This window comes from Dendrobium catenatum, unplaced genomic scaffold, assembly GCF_001605985.2.
Source record: "Dendrobium catenatum unplaced genomic scaffold, ASM160598v2 original_scaffold_144855, whole genome shotgun sequence".
Lineage (NCBI taxonomy): Eukaryota > Viridiplantae > Streptophyta > Magnoliopsida > Asparagales > Orchidaceae > Dendrobium > Dendrobium catenatum.
In genome coordinates, this window is record NW_021463285.1 from 607,697 (window position 1) to 628,687 (window position 20,991).

The 20,991-nt window shown below is 35.8% G+C and overlaps 2 protein-coding genes across 9 annotated transcripts; both read right to left on the reverse strand.

Annotated features, from left to right (window-relative positions):
• Positions 1-370: 370 nt before the first annotated feature.
• LOC110113219 (protein terminal ear1-like) lies at positions 371-3,501 on the reverse strand. The gene is made up of 6 exons (XM_020845689.2): positions 2,853-3,501; positions 2,481-2,646; positions 1,966-2,388; positions 1,746-1,868; positions 828-969; positions 371-739 (listed from the first exon to the last, which is right to left on the reverse strand). The coding sequence occupies exons 1-6, from the start codon at positions 3,499-3,501 to the stop codon at positions 371-373; spliced, it is 1,872 nt and encodes a 623-aa protein (XP_020701348.1).
• Positions 3,502-9,701: 6,200 nt separating this feature from the next.
• On the reverse strand, positions 9,702-19,921 carry LOC110113248 (nuclear intron maturase 3, mitochondrial). 8 transcript variants are annotated; one of them, XM_028692194.1, is made up of 6 exons: positions 17,092-19,921; positions 16,931-17,000; positions 13,549-13,805; positions 13,102-13,188; positions 12,952-12,999; positions 9,702-9,893 (listed from the first exon to the last, which is right to left on the reverse strand). In XM_028692194.1, exon 1 carries the CDS (start codon positions 19,841-19,843, stop codon positions 17,600-17,602), a length of 2,244 nt encoding a protein of 747 aa, XP_028548027.1. In that variant the 5' UTR covers positions 19,844-19,921; the 3' UTR covers positions 9,702-9,893; positions 12,952-12,999; positions 13,102-13,188; positions 13,549-13,805; positions 16,931-17,000; positions 17,092-17,599. The 8 variants fall into 8 exon arrangements, with proteins under 8 accessions (XP_028548027.1, XP_028548024.1, XP_028548026.1 ...); XM_028692191.1 differs by having other exon boundaries at positions 9,702-9,989; XM_028692193.1 differs by having other exon boundaries at positions 9,702-9,989; positions 12,952-13,018.
• Positions 19,922-20,991: the final 1,070 nt, after the last annotated feature.

Sequence of the window (20,991 nt, forward strand, 5' to 3'; positions counted from 1 at the left end):
AATGAATTTTATAAATATATCTTAATGAAAACAAAATGGTAAAAAATATATTAAAAAAGGTAGTAATCTTGATAGGAAATTAATAATTTTGAATTTTATGATAACTACAAATTTAATGAAAATATTTTAGGCTATTTTTGAAATTATAAAACAATATTTATTTCCAATTAAAATTACGCGAATAAATTCTTGAAATTTTAACAAAAAAATCAGAAATAAAAAATAAAATAAAATTACGTGTATCATTTATCGCAACTTCTCTTATATGATTAATTATAAAAATCTCATCATTCATCATAGTCTCTTCTATCGTCACGAAGCGCCAAGAGAGAGAGAGAGAGAGAACCGAGGGTAATATCGTCTCGACTGCCTAGCTTTGAGAAGAATAGGATAGCTGTAGCAGAGCTTGGGAAAGACCAGAAGCAGTCTCATCGCCGTCGCCGTCGCCGTCATCCCGATCGTCATCAACTCCATCGCCGTTGTCCGACGGGGCGTGCGTAGAGGCTGTAGTAGAAGAGGCAGCTTCCCCCGGATCCGAAGGCTCCGGTTCGGTCTCACCAACGCCGCCGCATGTACGGTCTAGATTAAGAGACCGCCGCATCAATCCGCGGCCGCCGACTGGAACAGGCTCCGTCATCTGCTTCCCATCTCGCGGCGGACAGAATACCACAGGCATATACTCGTCCGTATCACAAGCAAATTTCGAGTTCTTAAAATGCTCCTTCAATGCTTCCAAACCCTACAAATTCAAACGAAATTTTCAAGAAAAAAATTGAAATCTTTCTAATTTTAAGTAAAAGGAAACTTTTTTAAGATAAAATTTAGACCTGCAATCGAGCATAGTTCACTTGACAGATCTTCCGAGAATTGAAGACCTCCCATGGCTGCATATGAAACGCTCTGTGAAGCCTAACCGCCGCCTCCGGCGACGTCAAGTTCACAAATCCATAACCCACATTGCATTTGTTGCTGAGCCACATAAAATCAAAAGAAAAGTAATTTATAATATTATAATAAATTCTGATTTATAAAATTCGCTGTTAACTCGACATCACTTCTTACAGCAGGAATTTATATTTTTATTTGTTTGGTTTTTTGTTTTTGAGCGCTTTGATAAGTCTTTTCCAACTTACTCGAAATCAACGATATGATCTATACGACTAGTGGGGAGGAGCTTTCCCTTTATTATTCCATTGCTGCGCCCCTCTTCTTCTAATTATTATTTCATGTCTAAAGTTCTCTTCTTTTCTCTCTCTTCGTCTTTCTCTCTCTCCCTCTATGAATCTATCACGTTCCCGTTTCCTTCTCCGGCTAGCTTATGCTAGTCTGGCTTTGTTATTGAGGGGGAAGGAGAAGAGAACAATAAAGGAAAGGAAGGGTGTGTCTTTATATGGCAGCGGGTTGATTGCCATTTGCGTGAGTTGCAGTGTACGGTTCAGATGGAGAAGGAGAGAAGAAGAGGGAAAGTAGAGGACTAATGGCTTTGTTTGGCTTGGCTTCAAAACACAAAACAAAAAACTCTCGCATTGATCCTTTTTACCTTCTCTTTTCTTTCTTTTTTCGGTCTCTTTCTTATCCCTGCAACTGCCACAGCTTATACTCACTCAAGCACCTGCAACCTCCCCTTTTCTCTGATTCCACCTATTGCCATAATTTTTTGCTTGTTATACTCTACTTGCCTATTGCCTCCCTTGTTTTTAATATCATGGAAAACTAAAAGCGTTGGAAGAGAGAGAGAAACTTACTTGAAATCGATTGGGAGATAGACAAAGTCATAAGCAGAAAAAGGCTCTTCTTCTCCTCTTTCTCCAATCTCCTCGTTACACCGTATGCAGTGGTTGTCCAGCATTCTCAGCAAAAGCATCTGACTGCAAATGCAAAACCTCACAGATAATTAAAATCTTCAATCTCATACATTTAATCTACACTTCAATAAAGCTCTCGCTTCTCCCCTTCTCTCTCTACCTGTACTTGTTTGGGATGTTTTTAATCATGACTGTTGTTCTTGAATCCATAATGCAAGTCGGAGAAGATCCTTCCTCCATCGTCATTGTCTCCTTGAATTGAAACCTCGAATCCCCACCATTCCTTGAATGATTCTTCCACCCTCTACTGCTCAACTGTTGCTGCTTGGCTACGACTATTGATGATGATGAAGACGATGAACATGACGCTGCTGTGGTTGTTAATGCTGTTTGTTCCTGCCTTCCCTTTCCCCTTTTATCCTCTCGCCCGCTTTTCCCAACTTTTCTATTGGATCCTCTTTCTGAGGACGACGATGACAACGGATTCGCCGCGGCCACCCATCGGCCGGACTGTGGCGAAGCTGTCCGTAGAAGACGTGGAGGCGGCTGGCCGAAGCTGCGGCTTTGTCTGCCTGTGCTTCTCCTGTAATAACAGAAAGGTTGCTTCTTTAATGATTTTATCAATGTGTTAGAATCTGAGGAAGCTATATATATATTGATTAAATATTAACTAACCTCTTGGTGAGCCCGGCTGCACAGGAGAATTCGACAACTAGTCTTCGGCCATAAACTTCTTTCCCGTTAAGCTCACTCACAGCTCGAGCGGCGTCTCTTATGTCGTAGTACTCGATAAATCGCTGCTGTGGCTTCCATATCGTCTCCTTCACTTCCTTCACATCGCCTAAGCAATGGTGGAATGAATGAATTTACTTTTAAAGAAAAAAATAAACAATCGAACTTCCCATAAAAAGGGTAGCCGGGGAAAGGTAAATCGAAAAAGATAATCATAGCAGGTAAGATTCAGCCGACATATATCAAGCAATGGAAACATCTAAAAAAACCAACGTTTTTTTTTTTTCTTTCTTTCTTTCTTTCTACTAATGTTACCGAGAGAGCCGAACAGTTGGGCGAGGTAGGCGGAGGGGAGAGTGGGATCACAATTGGAGATAAAGAGAGAGCCTTGGTTAGGACCGTCGACGCCTCTCGACCCGAACTGAGCCCAGACAGCTTGGCCGGCGACGAGGCCGCGACCCCCAGCAGACGCGGCCGAGAAGGATAGATCAGTAGCTACGGAAGGCCACTCGACAACTCCCCAATTAGCTGGGACGACGCCGTATTGTCTACTGAGGAAACTCTGCTGACGCATGTGTTGGTCGCGGATCTCAAAGACAGCGGCGATAGCGCTACGGAGGTCGTAGAAGTGGACTGTGGCGGATCCATCGGAGGTTAGAGAAGCGGAGTCTAGCGATCTGACGGCGCCGAAGGCTTCCATGGCCGCCATTACTGAAGCTTCGTCAATGTGAGGGGGAAGGAGGCTCAGAATAACGGCTCGCGTTGGCTCGCCGTCGTCTGGTAAGGGGTGATGTAGCTGTAAATTTGGATGGTAGGCGGCTGGCGGCGGAAGGGGCGGAGGAGGAGGAGGAGGAGGAGGAGGGTAGGGGAAGTAAATTTGAGCGGGTACCGAGCCGAACTGGTTTGCAGGGTAGAACTCCAGCGCGCTTGGATCTAAGAGATTCCCGCTGAATCCCCTTTCCATCTCTCTCCCCTCTTTGGTTCTTCAGGTTTCGGAGAGCTCGAAGTTTTCGATCTTAGAGTTCTTTCAGGGGTTTTGAGGGTTTAAGGGTACATAGAGAGAGAGAGAGGAGAGCGGAAGAAAGGAATATAATGGAGAAATCTCTGGAAGGGAAGACTGGTATGAGTTGTGCGGTATAATAGAGGTATACCGGCGGGGGAAGGGAGATATAGTGATAGAGAGAGAAATAAGAGATGGTGATGGAGAGAGAAAGAGATGGAGTGAGTGGACTTTTAATGCTGAGGCGGTATGCCGGCGCTCGTTAAAGCCTCAAAAAAAAAATTTTTTGGTTATATTTACTAACATTTTTTATTTAATTTTAATTTGCATGTATGTTATATTATATTAAGCTATCTAGCATATAGAGAGATAAAAGAGGAAGGGTGCAATGCTCATAAGAGATATTAGAATTTTTTTACATGAAAATCAAAGAAAGAGGAAAAAATGGGGTCTTGCCCCAATTTGAATGAATTCACTTGTGTGCAGTTGATTACAATTAAGACCCTTTCTTCGGGGGAGGCCTTGGCTTGATGTAGCCAATATACATCATATAGAGGGCATTACATGGTGAGAGTTGGAATAATCAGCATTGGCATGTTCATTTGGTCTGTATGATCTTAGTTGGTGAGCGATGTAGATTGAAAGGATCATAGCTGGCAAGGTCAGGGATATTATAGTCTAGAGATTATGGTCGAAGAGTCTATAGTCAGCTGGAAACTGGGGATGGAAATACTATAATCGAGCGATGTCTGTTAGAAAGACCGTATTCAAGCAACAGTGGTCGACGGAACTAAAATTTTCGAACGACAAATGTTTGAAAGACCATAGTCCGACAACGATTATCGGAGAGGCCAAAGTCTGGCAACGGTGGTCGGAGAGACTGTAGTTAGGCGATGGTGGTTGGAGAAACTATATTTGATGGGCGACGAAGGTCTAAAAAACAGTAGTTATGGCAACGCATGCTGAAAGGATCGTAGTAGACAGGCAACGGAGGCCGGAAAGATTATAGTCAGGTGATGGTGGTCGGCAAGACCGTTTTCGGGTGATGATGGTCTAAGAGACCATACTCTTGCGATGGTGGTCAAAGATACCATAACCGAGCGATGGTGGTTGGTCGGAGGTCGACGAAGGTCATAAATACCATAATCAGGTGATTGTAGTCAAAAGGATCGTAGTAGGCTGGTGACAGAGGTCAAAAAGTCCATAGTAAGGTTACAACGACCCGAATGATCATAGTCAGCACACTATGGAGGCTGGAAAGACCGTAGTCATGTGACGATGGTTGGAAAGACCATAGTATGGTGACGGGGGTTGAGGAGACTGTAGTCTAGAGATGTTTGTCAGATAGACCATAGTTGGCGGGCAACGGAGGTTGGAAAGACATAGTCGATAGGCTACAGGTGTAAAAAAGATCGTAGTCGGGAGGCGACAATATCTGAGAGGAGATCTGGCATGGATAGCATCCACAAAAGAGTTCAGACTATAGTCAAATGAACGAAAGTCTAGCAACGACTATTGGTTGGAAAGAGATACGTACGATGGTAGTTTACAAATGAGTAGTATTCCAGCGACAGTCGATAGTCGAGAGGAAATCTAACGGTGGTCGACAGCAAGTGGGCTCTCTAAGTTTGCTCTTTTTCTTCATCTCTCACATGTGAAGAATGATGTGCTATCTATAATTTTTTGAAAGTAGGATGACTAGCAAATAGGAAGAAGATCAATGTCATGTTCAGAGTGTTTCATCAGACGGCTTATAGTGATCCGTTTGATCATGAAGTGTTTATAAAGCATTCAGATGCCCTAGAGATAGGCAGAATTAAGTGATATTGGGCTCGTTGGATTTGTCTCATGGAGCCGCTAGATTTAGTTATAAGCGTGTCATATTCAATATCGTTTGGTAGTCCAATTAATGCTCTAAAGCTTCTAAATAAACTTTTGATCTTTGATGTGAACTCAATTTAGCTCGGATTGGATCAAATTTGATGTTGCTGGGTTCGTCTACTTGAGATGTTCAATTTAACTATAAGCTTGTTGAAATTGGATATCATATGATCCTGTTTTTTATTTTTGCAGCCTCAATCTTATATTTACATCGAGATTTGTTCCCGATAAATATAAAATTTTGGTGACATATCAAATTTAACAATATTTGTTATGTGCAAAAAAAAAATTATGACAGTAAAAAAAACAAACTGGAACAAAGATTCAGTCATTCAGCGTGCATATATATAAATATTGTCAATGACATTAGATAGAAGAGCGCCCTTTTCTTTACAATTGAAGATGAAATTACATAATAAAAAATAATTATCTAATTTCGTTATAAATACTATAAAAGTCAAATGTCTACAAGCGAGCATAATTTACATCCAACATTAAAAATGAATGTTAGTAATCAGACAATAATATTTAGATGACGAAAGTTATATGAGGGTGGTGGTGATAATTGATGATAATTGTCAATAGCAATTGCATGGAAATGCAACTGAGATCTTTAACTCTTATAGTTTCTGAATGACATTTAGGTAAAAATGCTGTAATATGTATAGTTATTTGAAAAGAGTTTTAGTAGACTTTAAAATTAAGATAATCTTTATTTCTTTTTAAAATTAAAATTATTTTTATTTTTCATGTTTTTAAATGAAATAAAATACCCCTTAAAATGATAAAATGAATGTAAATCAAATTGATTTTCCTTAAAAAAATTTAGAAATTTTTTTGGGCAGTTAATATTTTCTTTCTTAGCTGCGATTTAAAATATTTTTTAAAGTAAATTTTCAAAGATAGAACTTTTAAATTACGATTAAAAAGCTGTCTTTCAAATAAATATTTTTACTTATTATTTTTGTTATCATAAAACCAATCAAAAAAACTATTTCAAATAAAGTCCTAGTCCGACAAATATTGGAATTATCTATATTAAATAGCTTTTGTAAATTCAAACATATATATTTTTTCTAATTTATAATTATTATTAATTTTGAATCCATAAATTAATTAATATTTATTTTTTCCTTCTCAAGACATTTTATAAAATTGGCGCTTAGAATTAACAGCAACTCTCTTATTAAGGCACCAAAACATTTAAAACTATAAATTAAATATTTTAAAATAGATTTCTCTTACTATTTTTAATTTAAAACTATTTTGGAGTTGGTATAAAATATTTAAGCCATAATATTGTAATCATTGCTTTGCCTTTTTTGACGAAAATAATAATCTATTTAAGATAATTTTTATCTTTCATAAAATTAAAGTTTTAATTGACTTTAGACAAATTAATTATACAATTTAAATAATTTGTCGGATAGATGAAGAGAATATATTCATTGCTTGTTGCAAAACATGAGATAATAGAGATTAGCATTTTAATTAATTCACTCATTAGAAATTAAAAAATAACTTATAAAATTTATCATTATTAACTTTCATGGCAAAACTTGCAACAATAGAGATGTAAATTTACATCTTAGATTCTAAAAGACCCCGTACTCCAAGACTTTGGTTTCATTTGGGACGGCTTTTTTACTGCTTTTTAAAGCAGCATTTTAGTACAAAATTTTTAATTTTTGTACTAGAAAGTTGTTTTAAGAAGCACGAAAAAAATTCGTCCCAAACGAATCCTTTATTTGGGACTAATATTTAAAGTAGATTTTTAATATAAAATTTTCTTAAATTAAAAATTTATACTACAAAACTGTTTTAAAAAACAGTAAGAAAACTAGCCCTAAACATAAGTGATATATCATCAAAAAATTATCTTGATCGGGCATGAATATGAAGGCAAAATCAAGTTGGAAACTGCAAAAATTAGATTCAGGGCCATATGAACTCCAATTTTAGCAAACTTACAACTGAACTAAATGTTTGGAAAATATGAACCCAACGACACCAAATTTGACCTAATACGAGCTTAAATGGGTCCAAATCAAGAACCCGAAGCACATTTGGAATGTTCAAACCATAATTTGGATTACCAAACGACTTCCAAACGTGACATGCTTATAATCGAATCGAGTGGCTCGACGAGAAGAATACAACAAGCCCAAGATCGTCAAATTCTGATATCATTAAGACATTCAAATGCCTAATAAACAGTCCACGATTAAGAGATTCAACATTGGTCGTTCATTCAAATCACTCCCAATTTACTCTTGATTTTCCTTTTATTTACTGGTCATGCCACTCTAAAAAAGGTACAAATAGACCTCTCATTTCTCATGAAAGCGGACTCAAGCAAGAAAGAGAAGGAAGAAGAGAAACTTAAGTTCTCTTGCCACCAAACTCCTCGACCATCGTCGAACTTCCACCTGGCAGTCGACTAACGTCAAACTTTTGTCATACTGCCGACCACCATCGGGCTTCCACTAGGCAGTCGACTAACGTCGGACCTCTGCCCAACCACCGACTGACGCCGGACTTCTGCCAATTGATGACTGACACCAAACTTTCGCTAGACTGTTAATTAAAGCCAGATTTTCGCCCGACCACTAAACGTCGCCGCATTTCCGATCTCTGCCCGTAATTGGATTTAAACCCGACAGTTGATTATTGTAACCTGATCATCCTCAATTTCAGGGGCAAAACAACCATTTGTAATCTAATCAAATACTAATAAAATAATTTCAGCTGTGTGTGATCCTGTAATTTTTCTCTTTTCAAAAGTTTTTAGAGTTTTCCCTATAATGAGTTGTAAATTGTAATATATAAAAAATTTATTCCAATGAGAAAAAAAATCCAAAAAAGCAATTTATGTAGAGAGAGAGAGAGATTGAGGTCATATTCATTTTCCGTTTTCACTAGGTTGGAGAGAGATTTTGAGGGTCTTAAGATCGTTTTCACTAGATTGGCAAGTCTTAAAATAGGTTTGATTACCCTATCTATATTTCTAGTGATTTTATTTATTAATATTTACTAAATTTAAGTTTATCATAAAATTTTCATCATATAACCTTAAATATATTATTATTCTATTTATTCTACACATATTTATATGATTATATTGAAGTTTCCCCTCATGTTTCTTATTTTTTAAAACATATATCTTAATCTAGATAATATATGTACATCTAATATTTTAATAAGTTTATGTCGCATCATATTAGTATAAAATAAATAACACATATGAATGTTATATACATGCTAAAATGAATGCATTTAAATTTTTAACAAGAAGTTTTAGATGCACTGTCAATAACATGATTAGATGTATGTTTGTTATAATTTTAATATTACAAATATTAATATAATATGAATAATATGTAATATGTGTACGTAAAAAAAAAAATTGGATATTATGATTCAGGTTAACAACGACATGATACTTTATAAAAATACGGGTTAATATTTTTTTCTTTTTAAAATATAAGCCAATGATATCAATAAGATGCATGATGTGAGACATACGGTTGGTATATGAAATAATTTTGAATTGGGCATAAGAAATCTATAAATAAAATCCACAATATATAGGTGAAGAATAATTGATTTTTTTTTTCATTATTATATTTTTCCTACCTTTAGTGAAGTTATGCAAACATTTATTAAATCAAGACTTGTAATTGTATAGGGACTCTCCCTCTTCAATTTATTGAATTAGGACAAATAGCTAGGAGCACATATGTGCCCCTCAAAATTTTTAATTTCATCATATAACATATAAGTGTGCTTGCATAAATAATTTTTTTCAGAAAAAAAAAAACAATTTACATCACCTTTAAATTTACATAATTATATCTTCATTTAAACTAATTGATAAATAATCACTCATATGTACTTACATATATAAATTACAATGGAGACTAAGGCTTCGTTGAGACGACTTTCTTACTGCTTATTAAAGTAACTTTCTAGTACAAAATTTACTTTGAGAAGCAATAAGAAAGCTGCCCCAAATGAAGGATAAATTATTCTGTGCAAACGCTAAACATCATCCAGAGACCAACTAGAATGCGTCACGTCACGTCACGTCACCCCTGTGCTCAATACTGCAGCTTGATACAGCTCAGTACCACTGATGTGGGGTATTATCATTGGTCTCCGGACGGTGTTCTGCATCTGATTTCCGCACAGAATAGTTTCTCCAAACGAAGCTTAAAGACTTCATTTTCGACACATTTTTATTACTCTATAGTAATCACACATATATAATTTAAAAAAAAAAATAAAAACATATATTTTTATAATAATTAAAATTATTGAAAATTACATTATTGAACATATAAATGCAGTTCTCCAAGCTTTGGTCAAGCCACAGAGGAAGCCCACCTTCTCCTCGCCTTTTTTGTTGTCTTTGTTTGGTCATTTGTGAGCCCACCGCAGCATTGTCCAACAATAATACCATACGAACCCATTGCCTCATGGAAGAAAGTTATAAACAGGTAATAATAAGAAGCCACGTGCTTCTATCATCAAATCTTTCTATTTCTCATCTCTCGCTCTCTGCCCGTGCACTGCACCCATTTTTCTCTAACTATATTATTTGATCAAAAACATAATACGATATGATCATGGGTTAATAAGGGGCCCACTTGTGGGGTCTGTTCGGCTCATGCACTTTAGGAACTTATTATTGCCTTTTTTAGGGTTTGGGGAAGATCATAGGAGGAGACTTCAAAATGGTAAAATAAATAAAAGAAAAGTTATGAGAGTTCATCTTAGGATCTATTTGGAGAGAAATTATTTTGTGCAGACATCAGATAGCTCAAAGGTTAATCAGAATGCGCTACGTCACCTGGTACGCAGCACCCGTACCGAACAAAAAAGTGGCATGTCACGTTCTAGTTGGATGACGTCCGGTGTCCGCAAAGAATAATTTTTTTCTATTTGGGATAACTATAATTTTTTATAAAGTTAGTTATAAAGTTGTTGTGGAGAAAACATTTTTTTTTCTATGATTGTATAAAACAACTTTTCATCACAATTTTTAAAAAAAAAAATATTAAGAAAACAACAAGAAAATAGTAATCAAATGAAATTGTGATGGTTGTATAAAAAGCAAAGTAACTAGAAAGCTATCTCAAATAGATCCTTAAATAATAGATGATTTGACTTTTTTTTTTTAATTCTAATGAGAATTATGATGACGCCTACTAAATTAATTATATCTACAATTAGATGTAAAGAACACTCTTGATTAAGAATAATAGTTATACTTTATATGCTAAAGTTCATTAGCAAAGAAGACAGAGTAAGGCGCAACTCACATTTGTATGATGGTCGGGCGCTTTGACAATCAACCAGGAGGTTTTGAGTTCGAAACTTGCATATGTAATGTGTGCATGAGTTTGCCTAAATTAGCCTAAATGATTAATACTAAATCAAAATCTCATAATTTTATCATTTTATGGCAACTTAATTAGCCCACTCTATCTGTTACAGAGACAAAGTTGCATCACTAACTGCTATGATTAGTAGCTAGAAGTTATATATCCTATTAGATAACTCAAGGAAACATGGGTGATAATTAATGAAAACCCAATGAGTAGAACTTAACATCCTAAATAATTGATCTTTAGAGAGTGGAATTTATAGCCTTTAAAGAAAGAAAGCCCAAAGAGTGAGAGAGTCTAAGTAATCAAGAGTAGAAATGAAGAGAGAAGATATAATGGGGGAAATGGGGTGGACCCAGCCTTAGGTTTTAGAAGTTAGGTTATAAGAGGAGCGGTATAATGTGCCTCTAATTCTCCTCTCTTAAGCTAGTCCAATGGAGTACTTTAAAGAGAAACAATGTAAAGCATGCTTCAAGAGTTCAATACTAGTTGAAATCTTTGACTCTAGAGTAAATTGAGGTTTACTAGAGTAAATTAAGTCTGGGTTCAGCTAGAGTTTAACCTTTTTAGTCATACCAAATATTCTAATTGAGGAGAGGTACAAAACCTTCAATTATAGCTATGGCTTATTTACCATCCGAAAGCCAACCAGCATATCGATTATGTACCATATGTCTCATTGCAATCAACTTGTCATCACACAGCCCAACCACCCATAAATATCAAAGAAGTTTGTAATAAAGAAGTTTGATTCTTTCAAAAAATTATGGGGCAGTTAGTCAAATTATAACCCTATAAGTGATGGGGACATTAGAGAATGAAAAATATATCAGAGGCGTGGCCATCGATCTATGGCCATGATCGAGTCGATCTATTTTTGAGTCATTTCATGTATTTGTTTTTATTATGTTAATTGTCTCGTCTTATTTATGTTGTATTTGTTTTTCCCATTTTACCTCTTACTTAAGGGAGGTCGTATGTAAGCCCCAAGGGCACTGTCGCCTTTTTATTTTGAATCATTTTGTACGAGGCTATTTATATCCCTTATGTTTCTCTTCTAAGGGAATAAATGATGATAAGAAAATTTCTCGTGTTTGGTTTCTTTGTGAGATCTTGAATTTGCTTGAGAGAGAAATCCCTAGGAGAGGGAAATCGGATCACCCACCAGCTTTGGAGACGGCCGGGCTCGTGGTCTTTCTTCTTTATCTCTTTGTCTTTCTTCTCTCATCCCTTTGCCGCCGGCCACAAGCCATCCCGGATCCCAAAAGCCGTCGGCCAGTTAACCCCCACCCTCACTCGTCGCCATACCCAACCCCCATCCTCACCCACGGCCCCCCCTCATCACCGTCCACCCTTGGCTCCTCTCCCCTCGTCACTTGCCACCACCACTTTCCTAACTTAGATTCCATAAATTTGGTAACTCCCTTCATAATCAAATTCAAATCAATTTGAATTTGAAAAGTTACCTAATTTATAAAATCTTATTTTAGGCAACTTACTAAATTCACTCCTATTTGAATTTTAATTTAAGAGGGGATGAGATATTTTCTTTCCAAACTTAATTTAGTAATTTAAATAGGCATTCAATGCTTGGGAGAAACTTCTCACTCTAGTTGAACCTTCAAGGGAAGCTACGACGAACTTCTTCAACATCTCGACTACTTGTTTCCGGGCTTTGACCAAGGTGAACATTCTTCTCCTTTTCAATTACCTTCATAATCCCCTAATCTTGTAGGTGGTGACAAATCACAAGGAGACGTGCTTCGCCTTATGCCTAAGCTTAGTAAACGTAAGATTAAGCGTGTTTTCTATACTTCTAATCTTACTGTTAGATTAGGGATTTTGTTAAAAGCTATTTACTTCGCATGTTGTTGAATTTCTAACTTGTTTTGATAATTCAAGCGCTTGGCAAGTAGCTTAGCCTAAACGTAGGCACCCCTCTCTTGTTTTCTTTTGTCGTTTTGACTGCTAATCCTAATTGTTTTATTCAAAAAATCGTGCAAATTCTTAACGCATGCAATTAAAACATTTTAGTCATGCATCAATAAGTTTTTTAACCCAAAAATCCCCAAAAGCTTAAATACATACTGGATAATCTGAAATAATGAACATCAGGAAGCAAAATACTGTTTTTTTTTTTTACCTTTCTCCAAGTGTCCTCTATTGATGCCAAACTGAATGAATGCAATTCCTATAGTTCGAGAAGGGCACTACCAATTACCAAACAAAAAGATAATTGGTCTGAAACATTAATTAGATAACGTTTAATGAATTAATAAGGACATCACCTTACCTTAAAAATATCTCCAAACCATATTGCCAGTTAAGCCACAAAGTCAGGAGAGATTATTCCATGCGGAAGTCGAACACAACTCTACATCTGGATATCAAACAGAATGAGCCACATCAGCAATACCGAGCTGCGGGCTTAGACATCTGGACGACAAAATTTGACCACACAGAATAATTTCTCAAACAAATACCAACGCCACTTCTGCTATAGAACACTACTAGAACAAGATAGAGCAAGAACAGAAGAAAAAAAATATATTGAGTAATAAAGAAGCCAAAGACAGTAAAACACTAATAAATAGCTTCAACTAGTTCATCATCCATGTTATTCCAGTAATGATTTAGCTAAATATTAAGACTGTGTTGACCACAAAGAAGTGAAGTAATTTAAGGGTTGTTTGATTGGTCGCATAATGAGTGTAAAACAGAGTTGAAGTATTTAAAATACCTCATTAGAAGCTTTCTTTTGCAGCAGAAAGAAAGTCACCCGAATCGACCTTGTTTCATTTAAATAGTTTTTCGTTCTTCTCCTGCGGCAAAAATCCACCTCAAAACATTGTTCCAACGGTGACTATGTTGGGCATGATGAAGGCGTATGTGGTCTATGTGAACAGTGGCCACGCTCTTCTGAAGAAGAAAAATGATGATCTCACCGTTCAATTCATAAAACCATTAAAAAGATGGTCTCCTGAGCTCCTCCTTCACCTTCATTAAGGCCAAGTATATCACCGACATCAACATTAAACACATACGGTCCATTTGGGGCAGTTATAACTTTAATAAATAGGATTGTAAAGTTACTGTAGGATTTTTTTTTTTTTGAAAACTGTTAAGACTATCATAAATATTTTTTAAAGCAGGACAACTACTTTTTCTCAACTATCAAGCAATAATAATTCTTGTTCTTAAAAGTAGCTTTCCATTATAAAAATTTCAACAAAATAGCGATAAAACAATAACCAAACAAAAGTATGACAACAATTTAAAAAATAAAATAATGAGAAAACCACCCCAAACAAGCTTATAATCATGATGTTCAATGATCTACACCAGCCTATGTTCGATCTCAACATAATGATGGAGAAATGAAGCCTCATAAGTTTGAAATTTATATTTGATGCTAACTCCAAGGATCTATTTGAAATAGTTGTAGTTTTTTGTAAAAATGAGTGTAATTTTTTTTGAACCTATAATGGATATTATAGATTATTTTATAAGCAACAAAACGGTTTTTTTACAATTAGCCTAGAAGACTAAATTGTACAAAGCAGTTTCTCATCACATAAATTTTTAAAAAATTATAAGTAATACTATAAACAACAACATCTTCAACTCTTTATCCCACACGGTGTGTTATAAAAATGGAGCAATCCGATTCTATCCGTAGAACTCCGACCCTTTCTCTAATAAACTTTCTACGGCCGGATGTCCTCATCAAAAATAGTAGCTAAACGAAAATATAACAGTAATCTTAAAAAAGCAAAATAATGACAAAGCGGCTCCAAATAAACCCTAAGTCTTCCAATGACCTCCATGGTGGACAACATGCCCAGGCCTGTCGTGACACCCACATCAAGGCCATTAAAATTCTTATTATCCCAAACAGATCACCCTTAGGTGGCCAGCAAGGTAAGTAACTGCGTGGTAAATGTAACGAGAATGTTGTCAAATATATGAAGGGGAATAAATCAAGTATATAAAAGGGGAACCTGGCGAGCTTGAGAGAGAGGATTTCATCAAGCCTTTCCACTCACTCCTTACATTTTTTTATTGAGAAAACCCATGCCATTATGTTTGCTAGAAGAATATTGTTATTTTTTGTAATATTGTATTTCAAATACATTCAACTAAACAAAATAAATCATCTCACAAAATTTATATTACATTCAACCAAACATTTCAAATGAAATATAATCCAATGCATCCAATTTAAACTGCATTATGCCATCATAAGATACTGCAAAGAATGATAATTAAAATTTTGCATTAGAATGCCTCATATCTATGATGATATTACTTTAGCTAGTAAAATATATCACAACAAAGATTTATATAGTTTTTTACAATTAAGTAAAATTTCATATATTATTTATTTGAATCAATAAATATATTCACATAATGAAAAAATTAAAATGAGTTTGCATCATATATGAAACATTTTTCTTTTTATACAGTTTTTGCAATTTCTTCTGCCTGTTTAAGACCTGTACCTCAAATCTTGTATTCTCAAGCTCAATAGTAGATCTAACACAAAAAATTCAGTATAATTACGCTCAGCATATGCACATTAAATACACCACTCAATAAAAAACCCCATCGCCGCTATCAATAATTGAATGAAGTGCCAATTTTTTAATCGTGCCCCAAGAGATTTTCAGGAATAAGAATGAGAAAAGCAAAAGGTGTATAGTGTGGATATTGGTGAGATGGAAAAAACAAAATGCACCAAAAAAACTAATTTTGTGGCAGAAAAACAGGCTCAAAGCATTAAAAAATATTCAGATACCATCTGCCACGCCCAAGTGGCCCATACGAAAAATTGAAAAATGAATGTTTAGTACTTTCACACACTCATATGTTGCATTATTATTTTCCATTATAACAAAACTGGAATTGTGTAGTTAATCCATAAGAAAATCAGGCACCCTCCATGGACGACAACTACGGTCTTCCTTTTTCTGTCTGCTTGAGGCATAATGGAATAGTCAGATAATGCCAAATACAAGAAATTCCAGTAGGATCTTGGTCTGAATGCTTAAGTTAAAGGGTGTAGGATAGCTATCATATCACTCATATCATAGCATTTGTAGGTGATAGACACATCACTATTTAAAAAAATATTAATTTGCAAAGAACAAGGTAGAAAAGCATCTACTCTGACAACTTAAGCTGGGCCAAAGAACCAAAAACTATAGCAAACCAATCATCATAAGTACTTCAGTGCAACCAAATATAATGAAAAAAGTTTATGATCTTCATAAGCTTCCTCCAAACTACTAGAAGTCAGATGAGATAGATTAGCACAAAAAAGCAATTCATATATGCAGGCTATAGTGGGGTCCACACCCTAAACAAACATGATCTCCCACCCCAATACCATGCATGGCTAACCCTTTGTGGTAACCACATATCAACCAACCTTAGTAGAGATCCTTTAGATGGATTACAAGTTCTAACCATTAGATCGATCTTCTTGTGACCTTAGGATTGCAATCCATGTGCTCCCTCAAATTGCCAACCCTGCTTGGGGAATTTTTTTCATTTTTCTGTAATTAGCTTTGATGGACTAATAATCTTACGGAATTGACTATCAAAAACATTTTGTTATTGTTACAAAAATAAACAAAATTTGGATCTTATCTATCTAGCCACTAAACTTAGATGAATCATGCAAAAATATGGTTTAAATAATATTTTCTTACATGTAGATGTTAAAGAAATCCATCACTTGGATTTGAAAGTTATTTCAAAAAGAACAAAATTGGAAATCTTAAAAAAGTCTCTATATAGTCTTGAATATTCCCAAGAGCAGAGTTTGGCAGATTTATGAAGGCAATAAAAGGAGCTAGATACAAATAAACTAAGAGATCATACCCTCTTCATAAAACACTCAATGACATAATTGTTATAAGTAATAACAATTAAAAAAAGGAATTGCTGAGGAAAAAAACTAGATGTATAGACAAGTACATATATTGATTTATATGTACAAATGCATTGATGCATATCTAGATTCATTCAAATTTAGATGCATGAATGAATATATGCGTATATGCATTCATACATATAGAATTAAAGAAGAAAAAAAATCTGTAAGAAATACCACATACATTACGTCAAGAGACATGATGACGGTATCATAAACCTTGACTTCCAAACTGCTCAGAAAAATGCAGTGATCTGCAAAGCAACACGAACATATCATTATCAGATAATAGAAACGATAAATTAATATGCTTAAAAAAATCTTGGAACATTTTAGTAAAAGTACCTCAAGCCAAACCGACAATTATTCATACCACTAATGTTCAATGTTAAACAATCTATCCAATTTTCAATCCAAACTTTGAGCTGAGAGGAAATATCCTACTTTAGTTCTTCATATAGCAGCAGCTATACCGAGAAAGCCAGTGATATTCTGTACCGATCTATAGTGATATCTTCTGCAAATCTAAATTCTATTAAATCAAGATCTCTACTGATAACGAGAAGCAACCAAATAGAACATCACAGTTTGCAGGAGTGTCTTCCATCAAGTTCCAACATCTAAATTGCAGATATCTTCTGCAAATCTAAATTGCTTATGCTGCTGATGCTCTTCAAACTAAGGGAAAAATAATTAGAGGAATTTCCTCCAAGCTTATCATATTTGAATTATTTAGATTTCGTTTGGGACGGCTTTCTTCTTGCTTCTTAAAGCAGTTTTCTAGTATAAAAATGTATTTTTTTACTAAAAAGCTGCTTTAAGAAATAATAAAAAAGTCATCCCAAATGAAGCCTTAATCTGCATTCAGAAATGAGGTGCAGTCAATGTCTTGAAGACAGATATTTCCAATGAACAAATTGGTTGCATGCTTTGAGCAAAGAGGCAAACACTTTCTATTCAGAGCCTCATGAATTGCACCCATCCCTGGTACCCATTTATCTTCTTTCAGCGGATCAACATTTAAACGGTTTTGCAGCAAACGCACACGATAGATAGTGTTATTTGTGCTTTCACAGAAATGGGCCAAACAGACCGGTGAATGCTCATCGATTGCTAATCTGACTAAAACCATAGTGATGGCACCATCCACAGGTTTTGGATCTGAAAGGTTTCTGTCCCCCAACATCTTTATTTCCTTCTCAGTGGCAAAGTACACTTCCTCCATTCCATTTTCACCAATAATCCTTAAGTCCTTGGTATAGTGTTGAATGGCCTGACTCTTGGTGGATTCATGCTTTTCTGCAAGTGTAAGAAGACAAGAAAACCGCAAGTGATAACTTACAACAGTTTTCACCATCTTAAAGTTGCGACAGCAACAGTAGAAGTCCAGCCATGACCTTGCAACACCTGCATACCATTTTATTATATCAGAATCATCCAAGCAGATAAGCAGCTTGATTGGCCTGGGCCGTCCCATGGAGTTTGTAAACCCAGCCAGTTTTATTGCTCTTCTCACAAGCTCTATTGGTGCATTTACTCTCATACATAATTCTATCAAATCCTCCACTGTCCTCTTTGCATATCTCTTCTCTTCATCTTTTTCAACCATTTCATTATCTTCAACGTGCTTGCTAGCTCTCTCAGGCATTAAATGTTTATTCAATTTCTCCTGAAATTGATCATAAGCATCAACTAAAGATTCAGGCAACTGATCCCTCACTCTCTTCAGAGACAAGAAGTTACCATAAGTTAGCATTTTATGCCAGTGGTAGCAATCTTCTTTCGATTTTAAGTACTCCACCACTACTTCTTCTGCCCAAGTCCTAAACAGCTCTCTAACTTCGCCCTCAACAGGCAGATCAATTTTGAACCCACCAACACGCTTCAGCTTCTTGAAAACATGTTTCATTATCTTCAATCCGAGCTTCTTTCTTATTGTTTCACGAGCATTTTTCAGCTCAAGAGCTTTGGCTGCCTTTTGCTTGAGGTGCTTCTTCTTTGCTCTCATGGCTTTTTCAGACAGTGGGGGGTGAAGAACCAAAGGAGAGACAGCTTGGAGCTCCATTCCTAAAAAATCCATCTTTTCAGAGACAGCACTGTGGATATGGGCCTTCAGTTTGTCTACCTTCAGATTCATATTTCCCTCGACATATTTAAAAATCCTATTTTTAATGTCTATCGTCAGCAGCTTAGAGCCAGAAGTGACAATCAATGCCTCATCCAAGTACCGCACAGCATAAACTCGTACCGGTTTATGAAAAACCAGGGAGTTCTCCGCCTTCTCGAGGTTCCTTAATTTCGGATTACCGCGATGTATTTGAGCCCGAATCTCCTGGATCTCTTGATCCAGACCATCAAAGTAAATGTTTACCAGAATTGAGTTCAAACTGCTCTCTTGAGGAAAACCTCGGCCCAAATCAAGTCCTCCAAGCTCGATAACAACTGCCTCTGATGTGAACAGCCGCTCGATGAAGCCAATCAATGCGTCATCCTCGATCTTCTCGGCCAAAGCGGCCTTCAATCGGCAGAGATCCAAGGCCTGTCTCCTGAAGGGCACTCGGAACCACCAGTTCGGATTTTCGACAGCGGCTTTCAGGTAGCGTACGGCGGTGTGACGTCCCTTCCCCACTCGGCCGCCATAAGCGAAGGTGGCGAAGCGCTTCTCATAAATGATTTCTAGGGCCATGCGCACAGCCTCTATTACGACTTTGAGCTTAAGATTGGGGAGGACCAGATGCGTCCCCTTCTTCCGAGAGGGAAGGAGTTTGACGCACAAGGACTCGACGTCCAATCGGCCCTCGCGAAGATCGAAAGCGATATCTTCGATGGAGATAAAGCGGTTGATGGAGTCAGCAGAAGGGGGGATTTCTTCAAGACAGAGGTTCTGGCAAGCGGAAAGGAGAAAGGAGGGCTCCGAGATTGCGGCGCGGAAGAGGTCACGGAATTTACCATCGCGGTACTGGCGGAGGACAAGGGATTCGATGTCAGGTGAAGGTTTGGATGCGCGATTTCCTGAGACCGAACGAGCGATTTGGAAGAAGACGAACGGACTAATTTTGGAGTGCAGGATTCGCCGGAACCCTAATCCTGCGAGCATGGAGGGAATGGATATAATGGCGGCCGAATTCAGAAAGAGAAAGCAAGGAGGGTATAACAAATGACCGAACTGTCATCCCCTTCCCGCGCATTTTAAATGAACTTCGGTGGTTCGAGAGTAATTGATTATACCTTTTTATCATATTTTTAAAGTAGATTTTTAATTAAATTTTTTTAATTTTTGTACTAATATTTATTTTTAAAAACAATAAAAAAATCATCTCAAATGAGATAAATCTGCTTTCTTAATGATTTTTAAAACGATTTTTTATACAAAAATTTTAAGAAGCCCTTAATTTTTGTACTAAAAAATTATTTTAAAAAATCTCTAAAAAGTTATCCTAAAAGAAGCCTAAATTTCTGATCAAACTTAATTCGTCAACTTTGGCCAAAGTCCATCCGAATGTCAAATGAAAACTCTTCTTTTGCATTTTATCTCCGTTGTGAAAAATGCGAAGTCAATACTGTTTAGAACGTTATTCACCCATTCTCACTATTAGATGAGAAAGAATATATACATAATATTCTTTTTTGATGTTAGAAATGAAATTTTGTTAAAGATAAATTACTGTTTGATATGAATATTACTATATTTTAAAATGAGAAATAAGGTTTTCGGTTGGTGAGCCCTAAAGGGTTGTTTGATCCAAATAATTTGAATTTTAGATTAGCTTTAAATACATGCATTTTAGATATAATGTAAAATATATAAATGTATTTTAAAAATATATAAATTATTTAATTTGATGCAAATCAAATATAATAAATTTTTATTTGTTATGATAAATTTTAAATACATATATTTTAAAACTTGTTTTAAATACATATTTTTAATAAATATGATAGCTTTAAATACATGCATTTTAAATGAACCATATATTTTTAATTTTGCTCTTAAATATAGAGCAAGTGACAATTTAAGAATAAAATTAGAAATAGCAAAATAAGAAAAGATGCACATAAAAAAGTACAATATAAAAAAAAATATAGCGTATTTAAAATGTTTTAGATTTATTTAGGTTAATATAAAATAAATATAGGTGATTATTTTTTTATTTGACTTTTGCTTAAATGATTACAATATAAACTCCAAAAATAATGCTGGTTGTGGTCAACGACGGCAATAGGTAGTTAGCAGTGGAGGGTGGT